The following is an 18,977-nucleotide window of genomic DNA, read 5'->3' on the forward strand; positions in this document are numbered from 1 at the left end:
CCTTGGCAATGTCAATCATTTCGGGTCGATCCAATTGAAACGGAAGTCTGTTTATGATATGCTTTTTTTTCCTGCTGCTGGCCTCCCTTGTCCTGCTGTAACCCGTAGTGGAGCTTTTCGGTCTTGCTGGGCGCTTTAGATTTTCATTTGCAATGTCGAGTTTCTGAACTGCTAATTGTGATTCACTTTTTGCGCAATCCGTGCCGTTAAAAATGAACAACGAGTCGATCGTTAGCGGTATATCTAAAGATTTATATTGATTTTCTTTTTACGTGTCACTTAGTGAAAACATTATGGTTACATAAACGGTCTTGTTTCTATGAACGTTGCATTTTTTTTTTTTTCTTTACTGTCATTTGATTGAATCGCCAATAAGTTAATGATCAAGAACTATTTCTAAGTAGAAATGGATTGAATTTTGGTTAGCAGGCGTCTACTGAGAATTTGATCCGACGCCAAGGCGGACGAAGACAAAAAAAAAAAAATCAATTTGTTTTCGAATAAAACCACGACTTACAATCTACAAAGTACAAAGAAAACGGGAACTCAAGTCAAAGAATTCCCGTGTAAAAATATTTTCACTAGAAGCACAAAAATAAAACAAAATAAACGACATGGCAATGACCGAGTCTTTACCCTCGTTCGGAAGCGGAGGTCAAACTAGAACCGACCCCGCTGCTGCAGCAATCTTGGATCGTATCTGACGACGTCTCCATTAAGGTCAGGCCACCAGCATTTCCGGGCAATCGTTGGACGCTTTCGGTCTCTTCAATTGCCTTCAACAAAACTTTTCGTACGTCTCGGCCAGCAGGAGCTACTTTGATGGCCTCGTTCAAATCCGATAGGGCCTGTTCGGTTTGTCTGTTCCAAATAAACAGAGATGTGAACCCCCATTTCTGTATGACGTGCCCCAGAGATGAACAACAAATGAATGAACTTACCCAACGTCACGCCTGGCCTTAGCCCGAACATAAAGCGCTTCATAAGAATCCGGTTTCAACGTTAGAACTTCTGTCGCAATCGTAATGGCTTCGTTCGAATCCTATCCAAAGATTTAGATTCAACCCTTCTCTTTTATCGAAAAAAAAAAAAAGCAAATATTTACCCCCATTTTGCGCTTGCATCGAGCTAGATTGAGAGTCAAATGAATCCGTAAGTGCTGGAAGGCCGACTGGTATTCAGCCCCGCCGTAATCTTCGGCCGGAGGGAATTTTTTCAGGGCGTACTGGAAACGCTGCGTGGATTCCTGCAGTCGTTGCTTCTTGTACAGCGTGTTACCGTCGTCCAACAGTTTACCCATCAAAATCAACCTGACACGAAAAGACGCGCACAAATGAAATTGACACGTCAATTGTTTCAATGCGCATCTTGCACTTACAAAATGTCGTGTTTGCCGGCGGCAAGAGCCCAGGTGGCCGGTCCAAGTTTGGCACCGCGACGTAAAAAGGCTTGAACGACGGGCGTATTGCGACAGCTGATGGCTCGATCGAGCGGCCTCATCCCGTGCAAATCCACGTGTTCCAGGATAGCACCTTTCTCCAAGAGTATCTATTAAAAGAAAAAAGGAAAAAAACGAATGAAAACCGGCCTTGTGAAACGACAGCTGATCTACAAATATCTCCCCATCTCATTTACCTGTACAATCTTCGGGTCGGAGCAGGTGGCCGCTAGATCGAGCGGCGTGCGTCCATTCTTATCAATGGCGTTGATATTAGACCCTTTGTCCAGTAAAGTCATGACGGCGTGACGATGGCCCTGATGACAGGCCCAGCTCAAAGCTGTCAGACCCTCTTTGTCCGTCTTCTTGACGTCAGCTCCTTTAATCAATAAATTGAACATGTACTCACCGCTATCTCTATGCCAAACATTTGTCCAGTATTTTAAACAAATAAATCAATCAGATAAGAAACAAATCAAAACGAAACACACCTTTGGTAAGCAGCAGTTCCATGACACCTAGATGGCCTTCGGCTGCAGCCACCATCAGAGCTGTACGGCCTACGCCATCAGTCTGATCAACAGAAGCCGTCGATTCCTGTAAAAGCGACTCGGCAACTTCCCAATGGCCCTCCTGCACGGCGCAGATCAACGCAGTCACATCCTATTGACATATTAATTAAAGAGAACATTCAATTCGTTTCAAAGTGGACAGACAAACAGCTTCAATTGACATGCAACGTACCATTAGATTTGTAACAGCGGGACTGGCGCCGCGTCGAATGAGGATCCGACAAATGTCAAGATGGCCGGCTGTGGCGGCGGCCGTCAGAGCTGTGTGTCCGCGTAAACTGTCCGGCAAATTGACTCTCACTTCCGCCATGTCCAGTAAGAATTCCAAGACCTGAGCGTGGCCCTGTCCGGCGGCTACGATCAAAGCTTGTTGCGCCGCTTCGGAGAGGGTCAGTTCGTTATCGCTGAAGCCGTCGGCCGGCCAATCGCACGACAGCAAATAGCCGACGGCGTTGAGATGGCCCATTTGGGCGGCGTAGAGCAGAGCCGACGAGCCGCCATTATCCACCTGGCTTAGCTGGGCGCCGTTCTGCACCAGCATGCGCACAATGTCGCAGTGGCCGCGCTCGGCCGCCAACGACAGCGCCGACACTCCGCTGTTGGTGGTGACGTTGCAATTGGCTCCGAATTCCAAGAGGAGTGAGACCATTTCAGTGAGACCTTCCTGGGCGTAGAGGCACAACAGCGGACTGTTTCCACGCAGTTCAGTGATGTGGTCGGCGGAAGCGCCACCGAGAAGCAACAGCCGAGACACCTGGACAATTTCAAATTTGGATTGTTACGAAATTCCGGCGCCAAAACGGCCAAAAAAAAAAACTGAAGGGACCAATGCAGTACCTTAACGTTGGGACTAAAGAGATTGCGCATGGACCCGAGCGAGGCGGAAACATCGTCTGCGCTCAGTGCCACCCAAACGGCCTGGAGATCACGCGGCGGGACGGCCATTTCTGGTGCGCAGCTCTTGTACAAATGAGCTTTAAGGATATGATGGCCCAATTCCATCGTCTTCTCAGCGTCCAGGGGAGCCTCCAATCGCGACAGCCTCAAGGCGATGGCCGCGTGGCCGGCGCGAGGGTCGCACAAGAATTTCGTGTTTTCGCCGTCTTCGCGACGGACGAGCCACTCCCGGAACGACGGATGGAAAAGCATGTAAGTGTCATCGGAACGCTGGACTAAGAGGCCCTTGAGCAGCTTAACACGTTGCATGAATTCCTCCCAGGTGAGCGGCTCGGCGCCGAGCAGCGCGTTCACCGAGTGGTAGATCTCCAGCAAACTCATCGGGTTGAGGCTGGCCAGGCAGACGCACAGGATTGGCTGGACGCGTTCGTACGCCCTCAGGCTGGCGAAGCGCAAATTGAAGTTCAGCAAAAAGATTTCCGACAGCGTGACGGGCAGGACTTTGAACGAAGCCGATTTGGTCACCAAATGACCCTGTTCGATCAAATCGAGCGCCATTTTGGCGTGGAGGAAATTGCCGCGAGACAGGCCCGACAGGTGGGAAGCGAAACGGGCCACCTGGCCTTGCGAACCGCCGCCCGCATTGCCGACCGTGCCGTAGATTTCCGAACCGGAAGAGCTTTTGACACCGGCCATGGCCACGTTACTTCGAATCGTTGGGCAATTGTTGACGCGATGGCAGGTGTAGTCCATCAGGTCCTTGTTTGGCCAGTCGCCGGCACCAGCTGCATCCAATCTGAGATGAAGAAACGATGAAGAAACTCATTGAAACGTCCGTGTGTCTTAAGGTCTCTCGTCGTCAGAACGGGCCACTTACGAAATCGAAGCGTAAGGCAAGAGCTGCGTGATGTTCTGCAATCCGGAGCGGACGGTGACGACCACCTTCAGCCAATGCGGGAACTGGAGAGCGTGTCGAACAAGGAAGCTGCTGATTGTATCGCCATAATCGGGTCGATGGTATTCGGCTTCGCACAGGCCGTCCACCACCATAAGGCACGTTGGGAAACCACCCTAAGAGAATGCGTCATTCATTTGACCTGAATTCTTTATGAATCAATCCAAAAATAACAACACACCTCTTCGCCGGACCGTTTCAAAGACGACAACGGCTCCAGAATGCCGTTGACGAACGAGCTGTGCGGATTGGCGACGCACTCCTTCAAGCTGAGCAACGATTGAAGGTGAGGATCGGACAAGAGCAATTGCCTAAAGGCCACCAATTGAGGCGCTTGGCACAGCTGGGCAGCAATTGAATGGACGAAATCCGCAACCAGACACGTGCTACTATTATCAGCCTACATGTTTTTTGTTTTTTTGTTTTTAAATATTATTAAATATCAATCATTAGAATCGTTGAAATAACCAAGAGTTATTGTTATGTTTACCTGGCAAAAGTGGTAGGCCACAACTCTGGTGGCCAGCGCTTGAATCGTTTCGGCAGCCGGCGGAAGCGGAGTGTGAGAACGGCCGTAAACGGATTCGCCGGAAGTAGAAGAGTAAGGGTTTTCGTAAATACATTCCACTCGATTGGCAGCGGACGCGATGGGAATGCGAGATCGACCGAAGCAGCTGTACTCGACCAGTTGAAGAGCTACGCACGTCTTGCCGCTACCAGTGGCGCCACTGATGATGACACCCCGTCGATTCGCACCGGCCGTTTCCGATTGCTGTCCGGACGACGAGGCCGGAAGCAATTGCGAGGCCATGTCGCGGAAAATCCAAGACCGGCCCCAAAAGAATTGCGATTCGGCGCTTTCTTGTTGTGGCACCTGGAAGAAAAGCGGTTTGAGCGCCAACAGCGGAGGCCGGAATTGGGCGAATCGAACTGCGAAAAAATTAATGAATAAATGAATTAAAAAATTCCTTAATATAATGAGGTCATTATCTGATTTTTTTAAATGTTTAAAACTAAACAAAAATTGATTTATCCATTTACTTTTGGGATCGATTGGGCCGAGGACCGTTCCGTTGCGGGCGGATCGGCGCATGACGGCCTGTCTCTGGCCAAACATTTGCGAATCGTCTGCTTGGTGCGCCGCTTGAGAAACTAACAACGAGAGTTTTAAAAATAAAATTAAATTAAACAGAGAACGTATGCAAATGTTTGTTAAGTGCTATTTATTTAAATTTCTTTGGTTTTTAAAAAACTCGTCAAATAATTGCCGTACCAGTTAAAGAGTGTCGTCGTGACGCTGCAAAGCACGGACCGGGAGAAACGGAAGCGCTTCGGCCACCTAGCGACATGGACAGCGACGATCCCAAGCTATCGGATGAATGGTCATGCACCTCCCTCAAAGCTTGAGATTGCATTTCGGCTTCGGACGATCCTAAATAGCCATTTTGTTATCACATAAAATTAAAAAAAAAAATCCAATCACACTGTTAGATGATGCGGCGAATTACCGGTGAGCGTAGAGACGGGACTGGCGTTGGAAGAGGTGACCCGGTTGGCTGGAACATCCAGACTTTTCATCGACGACGACGAGTCCTGACTGCGGGCGCTCATTAGCGTAGCGCTTCCGCGTCCGCTGGATGGGCTGCGCGAATTTCGCGCCTCGGCTCCGAACAGTAAGCCCAAACGGCTCATCATCTCGCTGCCGGCCGAAGGAGACGGACGACGTCTCCTCGACGAACACTGTCCGTAGACGGACTGCTGTTCCGGTGGTTGCTGGTCGCAAGAGTCGGTGGCGGCGCAAGAGCGGGCCGGAGACGGCGAACTGCCGTGAACGTGACGGACCAGCCGTCGTGAGCTCCACATGGAGCGGCTGGAACGCGGAGATACGGAGGGACTAGAAGGCATCGCTTTACGGCGTACAAATGGCGAAGTGACGGCTATTCGTAATTCAAAATTGTGGATATTTTTAATCAGAGAGATTTCGATCAAACTTTGATTTTTGTTTTTTAAGTTTTACCTGTTGCGGGAGTCGGAGAACGGCAGGAAGTGCCTAGCGCCGGAGGCAAACCGGTCACTCTGTCTGATGCGTTTCTCGTTTCAGAGTAAATCTATTTGATTTTAATTCCAAAATAAAAAGGAAAAAAGAAAAAAAAGGGAAACAAAATTTGAATGAATGAGAACAAAATTCCAGACCTTTTTTTTCATGAATGATATCAAACGGAGGGGGAGACCCAACTTTTTTATTGATGTCTCTTCATTTGCATGTCCCTTCCGTTCGCTACCAAAACATACACACAAAAACTTGGAGGAGACAAACGGGGGATTTTCTTAAAAGGACCCACTTATGGTCAATGATAGGATCAACAGGTTTTTTCTTATTTCTTTCATTTCAAATGTTTAATGAATAGCATCATCAAAAATGCACAAGTCCCATACGAAAAATGTCCGGGGCCAGATAGAAAAACATGGACGATCCCCTCCCCAAACGATTAGAAATGCATGACGGCAGATTGAAGAATATCTCATGCAAGCTCATTCCCCCCTCCCATCCATCCCCCTTTAGTTGGTATAAAAGGACCGTGTGTCTAGAAAGAAAAGAAAAACGACTGAACTGGAAATAAAAAATGGGGAGGAGAGAGACGTATGTATAATGGATGAGTTTGAGATGTTATTTCGATTAAATAAATTTAAAAAAAAAAAGAAGGTCCCCTTTAAGTTGGAGAGTTATAGGACACACGTGACTAGACTGAACGATAAGCTACCTGCTGCTGCTGCTGTTGTTTTTGTTGCATGTAAGGGATCAAATGTCCGTTGGTTTTGACTTTGGAACGGAGTGGAGGCGGCGGCGACGACGCATCGTGATCTCGCTGATGAAGAATGAACGACGAATGATGGCCAGTTGCAGCGGCCGATGCTGCGAGGGCGTCCGCGTTGCAGTTAGTTGCGTCATGTTTAACATTCAACTCGTGGCTGCTGCCAACCGTCCTCGATTTCAACAGCGCCAGACGGCCATGCTGATTGCCGCCCACTAATTTCTTACCTGGTGGATGGCCTTCACATTTCAAACGTATTTTTTATTTATGTTGTTGTTTTTTTGGGTCGTTTTTCATTGGTGTTGGTTGGGTGAGATCCAGAACGCAGGACGAGGCAGACAGGAAATCAAGGAAAACCATAAAAAAAATAAGAAATTAAAATACATTTCAAAAATAAATGGCGATCGAAAGAATAATAAGAACAAAACAAGAAATTAGTATTCAACACAAGTCGTCCTCTCTCTCGCTAGCCAAAACAGGGAGAAAAACAAAACATTTCTCGTGCAAATCACGACCAATCTGATTATTTTAAAAATGCCACCGATGATTGCACGGAAAAGAGGGAAACAAAAACGACCACCACCTGTGACGAATCGTCATGGCAACCCGTCGCCCAAACACGATCAAGGACAGTCGCCTTTTAAATGTGAAAAACGATAGGCAAATGCACTTGTTTTGTTTTTTTATAAATCCGTGTAGATGGTTGTTCCTTTCTGCTACTTACTTGCCACTAATCTGCTCGCCTAACCTAAACGTTAAGATAAGCTCATTGTGAATGCCACACAGCTGCTGGCCGTCTCTCTCTCAACCAAGGCATTGCCCCAAATTTGGATGTCGTCCACATCATCTTATGGCTCCTTATGTGCCTTTCCTATAAGAGGTTTAGATAGGAGGGCGTACGTTCGTCAATGACCATCTTCCATCCAACCCTCTATTTAAAAAAAAACAAAATATATATCAAAGAAAAACAAACCCAGTCCTTATTTGTTTTCTTTCTTTCTTTTAAATCTTCAAAGTGTGTAATAATAAAAAAAAATAATAAATAAAACATGGCCAAAGAAGGTGATAAGATGAATGGCCAGGTTGACACACTAAACTAGCCAACGGGGCTCTCTAGGTGAATGACTCAGACGGACTATTAATGCAGATTGCAGAAACCCTTTCTTCATTTTCAAAATTTCAGCTACCAAGATACCCCGACCCGCCCGCGGGCCCAACTTCAAGTCACACGGTGTTCGTGACTCACGACGCCCCCAGGCCAAAAACAAACAAACAAACAAACGAGAAGAAATGCAAAAACGTGTGCTGCTACCTGGCGAGCAGAGGGGGCAAAGTTCACTGGAGAAGAGGCAGGCGTAGCAGCGCTCGTGGCCGCAGGAATCGATCAATCGCCGCTTGCGGTTCTTGTCGAAAGGCATCAGGCAACTGGGACACAAATCGCTGGGCAGCACCGACGGCGGTGGCGCTGATGGCTGATTCAGGCGGCCGTTCAATGCGACGCTGCTGCCGCTCAAACTGCTGCTCAACGGCGGGTGATTGGTGCGCCGCAACGCCGACGATGAGGCCGACGACGAGCGTTGAAAGTAGCCGCTCAATTTACTCGAGGCCGCAGACGGTCTAGGCGGCGGCGTTGCCGATGATCCGTTGACAAGTTGAGAAACGTCGTGCGCCGCCGGCGAACTGGTTTTCGATCCAATCAACTTCCGCACTGAACTGCCGAAATCTAGTCAAAAACAAACGAAGAGTTCAAACATTTTCAACATTTTTTTCAAAGAAAAACTGATGATGGATGAGTTTGGCGTTTGATTTCTTCTCGGCCGAATGAACATTCGAAGATGTTCAAATTTTGAAAAAGAAATTCACGGTCGAAAATGACAAGGTGAATGTGTAAAGAATGTTTGTTTTTTTCTACTTGAAACGATCGGTCAAATGCGATAAATAGAACGGAGGTTTCCCAAAGAGTCTTGTTTGCTTGTCCGACCTGTTAGACGGAGGAATAGCATCGACTGGTATCAGTGGCATCATCGGACTCATCCATTATATGCGATGGCCGGATACAGATAGACCGTCCTCATCATATAGAAAGCGTGTATCGCTGGATATAACCAGCACCGTTTATCTACTTCTCTCCGTTTCATTTCCATCTTCTTTTCTCGTTAGATTTTTTCAAAAATATTTTTATAACATTTCTTTACCTCTCTCCAATTTCTTTGACTTGCAACAACCTGAGGCCCTTTTCTCTTCAACCCCACCCACCCCCGTCACAGTGGCTCAACGAGATCCGTTTCCAATAGTTTTGAATATTTTTTATGAATATTCCTTCCCCCCCTCTACTTTTTGAGAATTTCGTTTGAATGTGTTTACTGGTCTTGGGAGCGAAAGCATATGCACCGTCGTGATGGATGTTGTTGGAATATCAATCGATTGAAGCGCCATCTTCTTCGAATGAGAAGGGGATGCTCTTCTAGTATAATTCTTTCCATCTGATTAGCGAGCGAGATGATTAGAAAATCAAAGAGCCCTGCGCGCGCACATAGAAAGAGAAGAAGGAGGCAAATGATGCCTGCACGCACGGAGCACACCTGGCAGTTGGCGTGATCTCTCTCACATCACGCCAGCCCACCGTTGCTACATGGAAAACGAGGGGGATGAAATTTTCTTTCTATCGCGCCTCCTCCTTTTCTTTTCTTTTCTTGCTGTATGCATAAATCACTAATCAACGTACGCATTGTGGAACGCAAAGCGAAAATGGGAGGTTATGAAAAGAGAAATGGGCGGCACGCAAGAAAAGGATTGCGTTCATCTTCCACGAGCACAACAATTGGCATCATTAAATAATCAGCATTTGCATCCCATTCAAAGAAGAAGAACAAACACGTGAAAACAATCAAAAGTGCGCCATTCTCCGTATGAGGGCGCAATAGACACACACACACACACACACACACAAAAACAGTGTGAACTGGAACTGTTTTTGACGATGACCTGGTTGACACGCTCCCGGTGTTCGGACGCAACGGGACGCCGTTGCAAAAGGAAACCAACAAATTCAAATGAACAAACCGCAAAGGTGTTGTACCGTCCTACAAGCCATTCTCCCAGAAAAAAACAAAAAAAACAAACCAATACATAGAGGAACAATCGGTTGAAAAAAGGGTCACGACGAGGTCACGACGGCCCGTCTCTTTTAGAACAAAAACTGTACGGATCATCGTCAAAACAGCACATTTTTATGTTACATCTACCCCCGTTTTCTTATTGTGTGTACACAATAGCTAAGGTGCTGGCGTGATCCCCCACAGTGAAAAGCTTCTACGGAGGGCCCCCGTTGTACGGATGCCCGTCGGGGCCCTGTCCGTGCGTCCCAACGTGAAAACGCACGCAAGGTTTTTTTTCTCTTTCTTTTTTGAAATATTTTCCAACAAGAAAGATCAAAGAAAAATTCAGAAGATTAAAAGAGGGGAGAATAAGAACCGCTCTGAATTGATGATATGAGTCATAACGTCTGGAACCGCTGCAGGCCAGTTGGGGCGATCCGGCAGGTCCAAACAACAAAAGCAGTTGGCTGAGAGAGAAATTGAAAGAGATATTTTTTTTTTACAGCCCGTTGCTATGACTACATGGTCTGCAAGATCTTCTAGTTGGTGCACAGTGTATACGATAGTGGTGTGTGTGTGTATAGTTAAAATAACATACTGTACGCGATGTTTTTTCGTTGTTGTTTCTAACCCGGCTGGACCGAGCCTTTGGAAAAGAGGGGGGGAGGGAGGAATTCAAATATTGAATGACCACGATAACGAAAAAATAAAAATAAAAAAGGGCTGGAAATAATCATAAAAAAAGGCCGGCCGAATGTTGGAAGACAACGCGCATTAGTATTCTTTTTATTGGTGGCCTGCTTAATTGTTATCATCCCGTTGTCTTTTATTACAGTTTCTTTCTCCTTCCTTTCCCTTAATGCCTTCAGCCCCACGGACGATTGGAACAATGTGAAAAGGATTTCTTCTTCTTTCTTTTTGAAAGGTGGTTCAAGTTTTTTTTTTCTTGGTCAGCCACCGTAAAAAGAAGAAGAAGAGGCCAACCTCAAACACCGAAAAGGTAAAAAAAAAATTTATAAAAGAAAAGAAGAAAAAAATAAAAGGTTTGGCTGTTTGATTTGGATATTTTTTTCTTTCTCAACCGTTTCCGTCTTTTGTCTTGTCGCCTTTCTAACTTTCCCAAAAGTGAGAAGAAAATTTCAAAGGCAAGAAATCAAAGATGGGAAGACCCTCCCAATGAAAAACAAAAGTCCCAATGGCTTTCAGACTTTTTGTTTCTTCTTATCTTCTTTCTTTCGACGATCAGGTTCAAAAAAAAAAAGACCGAAGAATTCATTGCGTATGCAAAGCGCAACGGCTTCAAGAGTCCCTGCTTTTCTTATTTGTCTTCGTTCGAATGCGACGCTATTTAACGAAAAAGTCCCGCAATTTCACTGCACACCAAAAGCGCTGCCATGCAAATAATGAACACAGATGTCACTATATGACCCTCATTGTCGGTTTACGGCCATTGGGCCACTTGAGTTCCCAGTTTCATCTTTTTGTTGTTGGTACGCTACATTTTTATTTCTTTATTACTGGCCTCTTTGAATTTTGTAGTTGAGAAATTGTTGAAGAAATTCGGACGGACGGGACAGATGCTGTTGCAGCCTCCCCCGCAGCTACGAGGGCCGTTTTTTTTTTTAAAAGGAAAGTTTTCCAGCCCTCCCGTTAGATAACGAAATTGAAGAAAGAAAATCTTCAATTCTTTGTTGTTGTTGTTGTTGTTGTGCATATTTCTACGAACGTTTTGTCAAGTCAGCCATTTTGCTGCGGCTACTCGATGCGCAGATGGCGTTACACACTCGTTAATAGCGACACGGCTCTTACTCGGCCGTGTCCCGACAAATCACGCGTCCAAAAACAAAATTTCTGTTTCTAACTCAAAATGACGCCGCCGGATCCATTAGACGAGATTTTTTTTTGAAAACATTTTAATGGAGATTGTTTCATCCACCGAAATGAAAGCGGCTTCAAGATATAAATGGCGAATGGCCCACCCAAAGAGACACAGGGCCATCGTCTTCGTTCCCTATTATAATAATCAGAGTGTTTAAAAAAAAAAACGAAACTGGCCGCATGACAGAAGGCCAACTTTCACTCATCAAAGACTCGAAGAAGATTGCCCTTCCCCCCCGTCTACCCACTTTGTGTAGCCCGTTGACACACGCCATCGACAAAGGGCGTGCGGCGGTCCCCAACTCTCTGAATCAATGCGACGAGCGAAAGAATTAAAAAAAAAACACGTCGTTCGCAGCACTTTCTAATAGCTACTTACTTAATGCCGAAGCCGGAATGAGTACAATGGTCTGCGTGGCACAAGGGAAAAGGGACATGTGATCCAGCGTCCAACATTTTGGCACCTCTCATTTGAATACAATTGCGTCTATCTCGCACACAAGACAAACGAACGTTCACGACAGGCGCCGATATTTGAAAGCAACGTCACAATAGAAGAAAAAAAAAAGACCAAAACTGGCAAACATTTGGCCAGCGTGAAAAAGAGACAAGGGTAAAAAGAAGAAGAAAAGACGTGAGTGCTGGACGCAGCCAAATAAGGTAATAAAACAAAAATGGCTCCCCTTCTTTCCCATTTTGTACACGAAAAAGAAAAAAGACGACTGGAACTGTTGAATGTGCTCCAGCTCCGCAGCAGCTGTTTCTAATGCGGCCAGCACCTGACACACACAAAGCAGACGAAAGAGGAGGAACCTGTTGGGGACGTGTCAAGACTTGCCCGAGCGTTCGGCGACGCTGTAGACTCACGCAATTTGCGTGTGCGTGGAGAGGGGGGAAAGAGAATTGAAAATGTTCAAAATGAGAAACAAAAACAAGAAATGGAAGTGAAGCAGCAGAAACAAAAAACAAAAAACAAATTCTTCTTCCTGCTCGTTTCTACTGTTGTGGAGAGTTTGAACGCCAACTGCCTCTGCATCCCTTAAAAGGCCATGGCCTTTTTCTTTCTCTCTTACTGGCTATTTTCATTGACAAGTTTTCTTCTTCTTTTCCCGAAAGTCATTTCATTCGTCTGCTGTTATAGCCGCCGGGATTTGTGCGTCTATAAAGTCTCCTTGTTTTTTTGTTCTTTTTATATTTTATTTTAAAACCTACTACTCTCTCTCTCTCGTCTTCTTGCTCTAACGTGTATACGCGGGGATGATATAATGAATGGATAGAAACAACCGACATCACTCCTCTCTTTCTTACCCCATCCCTTTTTGTATCTTTCTTCGTGCACGTCGTTTCGTGTTGTTGTTTTTCTTCTCTACATATAAGGATCATTTTCCCTTGGCTTTTTAGCTTCCCCTACGTCCCTCTCGTTGTTGTTATTGTCTTGGCATTTTCACCTCGGCAACAACTAAAGTCCGTCTCGCCTTGCATATATTTTTTTTATTTATATATACAAACACACACAGGCACGAACATCTTTTTTCTTTCTCTTTCAAAATCTAAAAAAAACAACAGCCCAAAAGAAGAAGAAAAGAAAAAAAAATTCTTTCGTTTAAAAAAAATAAAAGAAATGGACTCGTTCGTTAACCGGATATAAAGGTAACAAGAATAATATCCTATTTCTTTTAGAGTTGCATCAATTCTCACGTGGGGGGGATGACCCTTTCTCTTATTTAACAAAAAAAAATCAATTTCAATTGATGATAAGAGCAAATAAGAAATATAAAAAAAAACAAACAGGCGAGTGGATTGGGCCCCTATTTCTATGCTCACTTTGATGGTCTTCTTACAGGATTAAGAGGGTATAATTCCGGCGGAAGTGGCAAGTGGGTTTCCTTACGTTAACGAAGCCGCACTTTTCTTTCATCTTTAATAATAACAAAAAAAAAATTGGACACTGAATAAAATTTAAAAATAAAATGGAAGACAAATCAGCTGATGGACTCCGGGTGTTAGTTTCCCCTCCCTTATCATCCCCCCCCCCCATCGTTTGCATTTTCTTTGTATGCATATGAGAGATACAAGAGGGTGAAGAATGGCAGAACAAGATCAAACTACACAAGACAAGGGGATTTTTTTTTTTAAACAAGCCCCCCCCACACCCCTCCATGCGTTATAGCCCAAGAATATTCCATCGTTCTTTCATCCCACACAAAAATTACATTGGCCCTTTTAACTTGTTGCCTTCCCATGGTAGGACGGTTGACAAAACGTGTCAAGACTTAACACAGCAGCCCGAGCGCGTTATCTTTTTTTTTTTTTTTCGCTCCCTACTTTCTTTTTTTTTTTTGTTGTGCCTCGACCATCTTTTGTTTCTCCCCTTCTTTTTCTACCTTGTCTTTTTTTTTTTACAACAAGAAAATGCCGATGGCCCTTCTCCACTTGCCCCCGTCCGCCCGAGAGAAACCAGCAGAGGAATGAAAGAAAGACAGGAAAATAAATTAAAAGGGACTTTAAAAAAAAAAAAGAAATAAAGAAAAGGGCCAACAACACGTAACTTGACTCGTCTTTCTTTCTTTCTACCAGTTTTTTCTCTTCTTTTCATTTTTCAATTCTTGCTTTTGTCTCCGTTTTCCCGACTCAACGGGGATATATCTACGTATGTAACAGTGTCCAGTTGTGGCCGGGCCTTATTACAACGAGATCCTTTTGTTACCCCCCCCCCACTCAAACTTTGAATTGTTTCACCAAGGGTCAGCCGACAAGAAGGTGAGGCTACTGATAACAGGAATATATCACGAACATCTCGAGCCATTGACAACTTTTGCCCACTATCGGCCCTTTCTCCAGTTTCATTTCCCCCCCACCACCTGAAAGGAGTGCTGAACAATAGTTAAATGTAGGGGATAAGCTCTGAAAAATGACGTTTGAATGGACTCTCAAATCGATACGTCGTATAGAACGCCCAGCACATTTAAAAGACCATCATAATCATAGACTTTCTGACACTTGGAGCCACTTCATTTGGGTAAACGTCTGCAGGAATCAAAGAAAAGAAGCAAATGGAAAACGCTTCCACGCCCATCATTCACAAATGGCCCGCGTGTTAATGATGCCATCACGATCTTCTTTTGATACTTATAGGCGGGCGTCGTTTATTCTTCATTTTTTTTTTATGTTTCTTTCTTTTTTTTTGGGGGGGGGAGGGTGTTATATTCAAAAAAAGAGATTTTGATGGACACGCCATTGGTTGGCCATTTCAATTCCAATAAAAACGGACGAAACATTTGAATGGAGCGCTTGAAAAGAGGGACCTTGTAATTTTTAGTTTCATGCCCATTTTTGAGAGAAAGAATAAAAACCAATCAAACGTGGGTGTTGGCCCCAGAAGTCGGGACCCGACCGGCTTCCATTCGTTTTCTTTCCGATTCATTTGAGAGCCGAGAAAGTGAGAATAAAAAACAAAAACGCAGCGGGGGGAAATGAATGTTCTAATGGACTCGACATCGAACTTTGAATCTCGTTGCGGTGCATTGTCTTTGATTCAGGTCGCTTTTGAAAACAAGACCCCGGTGCGACGGTCAGAAGCCGAGCCCACCCCCGCAGTCGTGCGCAAAGTCAAGTCACGATTTAAATATGAACAACCGACGCCGCTATGTAAATCTACTGTCGAAATATCGAGGAAAAATCGATGAAATGATTAGCTCGTGAAAATGGCTGGGACGCGATGGCAGCCTCTCTTATCTTCGATTTCATCAGCCTGTGTAAATGATGCCCAGCTCCCCCCCACGTCAGAGATGAAGAGAACTGCTTTCCACACAACCAGTTCGTGATGCATCTCGTGACCCAAGTGAATGATCAAGCAATTTCTGCGTTGTTTTCAATGCCCCCTTGTGTTGTTTATGTTACATGTTTCAAACAGGCTGCAATCTTTGAATTATTTTTGACTTTACTCGTAATGACGTTGGCCTCGTGTTTTCGGCCTCACGATAACAAGTGAACCTTGTGATGGCCTATTGAATTCTTTATACAAATCATTTTTTTTAAATGTCTCCCAAGAAAAAATAATTAGAAAAAATAATTTGAAAAAAAAAGCGGATTTAAAAATAAAATGATTAAATCCCTTGCGTTGATTAAAAACCGTTCATTTCCAACCAGAAAAAATGTGGGGCTTATCAACGTTCGTTCATCTGTCCCAAACTCGAACAAAAAATCCCAAAGAATTTCGTTCATAAAAACGTGAAAAACAAAAATTTCAAGATGACGAAAGTTGTTGGGGAATGCGGGAGCATGGCGATAACGAAGTCCCCGTCGTATGTACAGTATCCTCCACAAAAAAGAGGCACCCCCCCGGTAGCCCAAAAAATAAAAATTACTTATGAGCGCTAGATGGCATAGTTTTTAATTGCAAAATACAAACAAAAAAAAGCATGCAACTTTTTTTTTCTTTGTTTTGACTGCAAAAACGAGACGGTTGCCATGATTTCAGTATTTTTTGCTGCGAGCAAAATTTGGAAACGGAGAATTCGAGAAAAAAGTCGGGGAAAGGCTAACCTCTGAATTGTTACCTTTCCTCCACCCCGACATTTTTCTCAAGTTTTCCGTTTTTCATATTTTCTCGCAACATGAAAACTTATTGGTTACAGACGATTTTAAAAGACGGATAAAATTATAGCATTTAGAAAATAAATCTAAGAAAACATTTAAAAAAATTTTTTTTTAAAGAGCATTTATTTAATTTAAACAAACTGACAAATGAAATATGTTTAATATTTCTTCCACCAGCCGTTAGCTTCAAAGCATAATTTAAGTCTTTTTGACATTCGCTAATTTTTTACGATAAGCGTCTTTTTCAGTAAGATTTTGCCAAGCGGTCTGTGCATGGGCAAAATCTTCTTCTTTGTTTCGGGAATCTTTCGCGTCCGTCGAAATAACACAGCTTCAAATGGTTGCCATGGTTTCCAATAAGTTTTCATGTCGCGAAAAAATATGGAAAACGGAAAACTTGAGAAAAAAGTCGGGGTGGAGGAAAGGTAACAATTCAGAGGTTAGCCTTTCCCCGACTTTTTTCTCGAATTCTCCGTTTTCCAAATTTTGCTCGCAGCAAAACATACTGAAATCATGGCAACCGTCTCGTTTTTGCAGTCAAAACAAACACAAAAAAAAGTGCATGCTTTTTTTTGTTTGTATTTTGCAATTAAAAACTATGCCATCTAGCGCTCATAAGTAATTTTTATTTTTTGGGCTACCGGGGGGGTGCCTCTTTTTTGTGGAGGATACTGTACAACCTCGTAGGCTCCTCGAGCCGGGGCCACATATAGGCAAATATTAGTACACACACACACACACACACGTTTCATTGAGCAACACAGGAGAGATTTGGAACTATGAGGGCGCTGTCATCTCGCTGGCGCCAAACACAGAAAAAGGGAAACCTACAGCCGGACTGGACCAGACGGTCCTCCCATTTTCTTCCCCCCACGGGCTACACACGTTTTCGCTATCGAAAAAGCTGGACAGCACAAACCTCCCCACACTCCTGACAAGGTCCCGAGAAAAGCGGACGATAAGTCATTTCATGTTGGTTAGCAAGGGGAGAAAAGAAGGGACATTTCTTGTTTTCCTTTCGTTGGCGAAACGACCCATAAAACAAGCATTTCACCATCAAAGCAAGTTATGGCTTGTTTCCAAGAAGGCAAACAATTTCATGACGAATCAAACAGTCACCTGTTTCAATAGCCTGGCCAGCAACCCATGGCAGAAAACACACCGTCAATGACTCCGCCAACTACCCCACGCCTATTTACTACATACGAGCAGGTATAGGGAGGAAGAAAGGTCCGAATGGCGACACAGGTATTTTTTTGGTTGTCTTTAATTATTCCTAAGGGGGGGCGGGATCTTCGTCATTTCTTGTCCACCAGAATATTTAAAAAAAGAAAAGAAGAAAACATTCGAAACCATCGAAAATATTTGGACGTTGATCGCAGACGTTTCCTCGCCAGTTCATCGAAATTGTTTTAAAAATAAAAGAAACCGAACGCCGATTTGAAATCTTACCGACACTGCGAAACGACGAGGGCAGAGACGCTCTGGCGGGCGGTAATCCAATCCTTTTCGTTTCAGAAGGCATTTTTTATTTTTTTTTCCAAAATAAAAAAAAAAATATGATTGAATATCACACGAGTTTTGTCTGTCAGACGTATTGGGTACACGGGCCTTTTACGTCTGATCTATTCAGCCAATGAAACGCGTTCGATTCGTTTTTGAAATTTCTTTCGGCGTTTTGGACGTAATGGCCTTTTAACATGTGAAACATGGCAAACGAGCACTTTGCCATGGCACTGCTGGTGCCTTCATGTTGATCAGTGCCAATCAAAAACGATCCAATAACAACGAGACCAACAAATGGAACTGAATCAGACGTAGTTTAAGCTTGGCCAGTCTGTTGTGATTGAACGGCCATGTAAAAGTCAAGTGAACGTCAAAACTTTCCAAAGATGAAAAACGAACGTGGAGACGGGGGGCGCCAGTTCTTAGTGATTGATTGTGCGAAATTCCAGTTGCGATCAGGCAATAAACAGCTGCTTATGGCAGTCGTCGAACACCCCAACAAATAGACGTCCAATTCAAAAATTGGAAAATCACAAAAGAAATAGAAAAAGTTTAAAAAATAAAAGAACAGCAAAAAGAGAGAGATCACTAGCACTTGGAATTTAGTGGGGCTGGTTCCACGTTGCAGTCAGGGTTAATTGCACGTTGCTAATCACAGTTCGGTTTTTTTAAAAAAAGGGAAAATAGAGTGAGCCACACACGAGTTTCAAAAAACACACAGACACACACACAGACACACACATAAAAATGGTAATCGAACAAATGGAATTGAAACGAAAAGCTGAGACACGAGCTGCACACAAGCACGTGTAGCCTCAGACTCGGTCGAGCTGAACTGACTCAGCGTGAACCACCAGACGGCCGTTTTTGACACTAGAGCGCCTCCCACTGGCTGCCGCCTCCTCTCTTTGATTTCTATGGTCGTTTCTCTTCGCTTACAGACGGTCAGAGAAAAAAAAAAAAGACCCTCATTTTTTTTTTTTTTTTTCTAAAATACATTGTAAGATCGGCTTCTTCTTTTAAAAGATTCTATCCACCCGCCCTCTTTTTATATTTCTTTTCTTCTTCATTTTTTGTGTGAAGGACTTCGTTGGTCTGCCTCCATCTTTTTTTGAAGTGAACCAACGAAGCCTGCTGAGATTTTTGCCTGTTTTTTTTTTTTCCTTTTCTACAGAAAGAAGAGAGAGAGGATGAAAATCTCCTCCCCCCTTCTTCGAAATT

General features: G+C 44.2%; 1 protein-coding gene across 3 annotated transcripts; it reads right to left on the reverse strand.

The window, feature by feature from the left end:
- Positions 1–231: 231 nt before the first annotated feature.
- On the reverse strand, positions 232–18,597 carry LOC116924287 (protein TANC2). 3 transcript variants are annotated; one of them, XM_032930808.2, is made up of 18 exons: positions 17,703–18,597; positions 7,988–8,398; positions 6,630–6,914; positions 5,880–5,972; positions 5,371–5,799; positions 5,136–5,294; positions 4,904–5,014; positions 4,353–4,792; positions 4,044–4,262; positions 3,785–3,978; positions 2,848–3,703; positions 2,183–2,764; positions 1,930–2,101; positions 1,636–1,817; positions 1,379–1,548; positions 1,106–1,310; positions 942–1,042; positions 232–861 (listed from the first exon to the last, which is right to left on the reverse strand). In XM_032930808.2, exons 1-18 carry the CDS (start codon positions 17,773–17,775, stop codon positions 633–635), a joined length of 4,911 nt encoding a protein of 1,636 aa, XP_032786699.2. In that variant the 5' UTR covers positions 17,776–18,597; the 3' UTR covers positions 232–632. The 3 variants fall into 3 exon arrangements, with proteins under 3 accessions (XP_032786699.2, XP_045030768.1, XP_045030769.1); XM_045174833.1 differs by having other exon boundaries at positions 5,880–5,970; positions 6,625–6,914; XM_045174834.1 differs by lacking the exon at positions 17,703–18,597 and adding an exon at positions 12,031–12,159 and having other exon boundaries at positions 5,880–5,970; positions 6,625–6,914.
- Positions 18,598–18,977: the final 380 nt, after the last annotated feature.

This window comes from Daphnia magna, linkage group LG6 (assembly GCF_020631705.1).
Source record: "Daphnia magna isolate NIES linkage group LG6, ASM2063170v1.1, whole genome shotgun sequence".
Taxonomy (NCBI): Eukaryota; Metazoa; Arthropoda; class Branchiopoda; order Diplostraca; family Daphniidae; genus Daphnia; species Daphnia magna.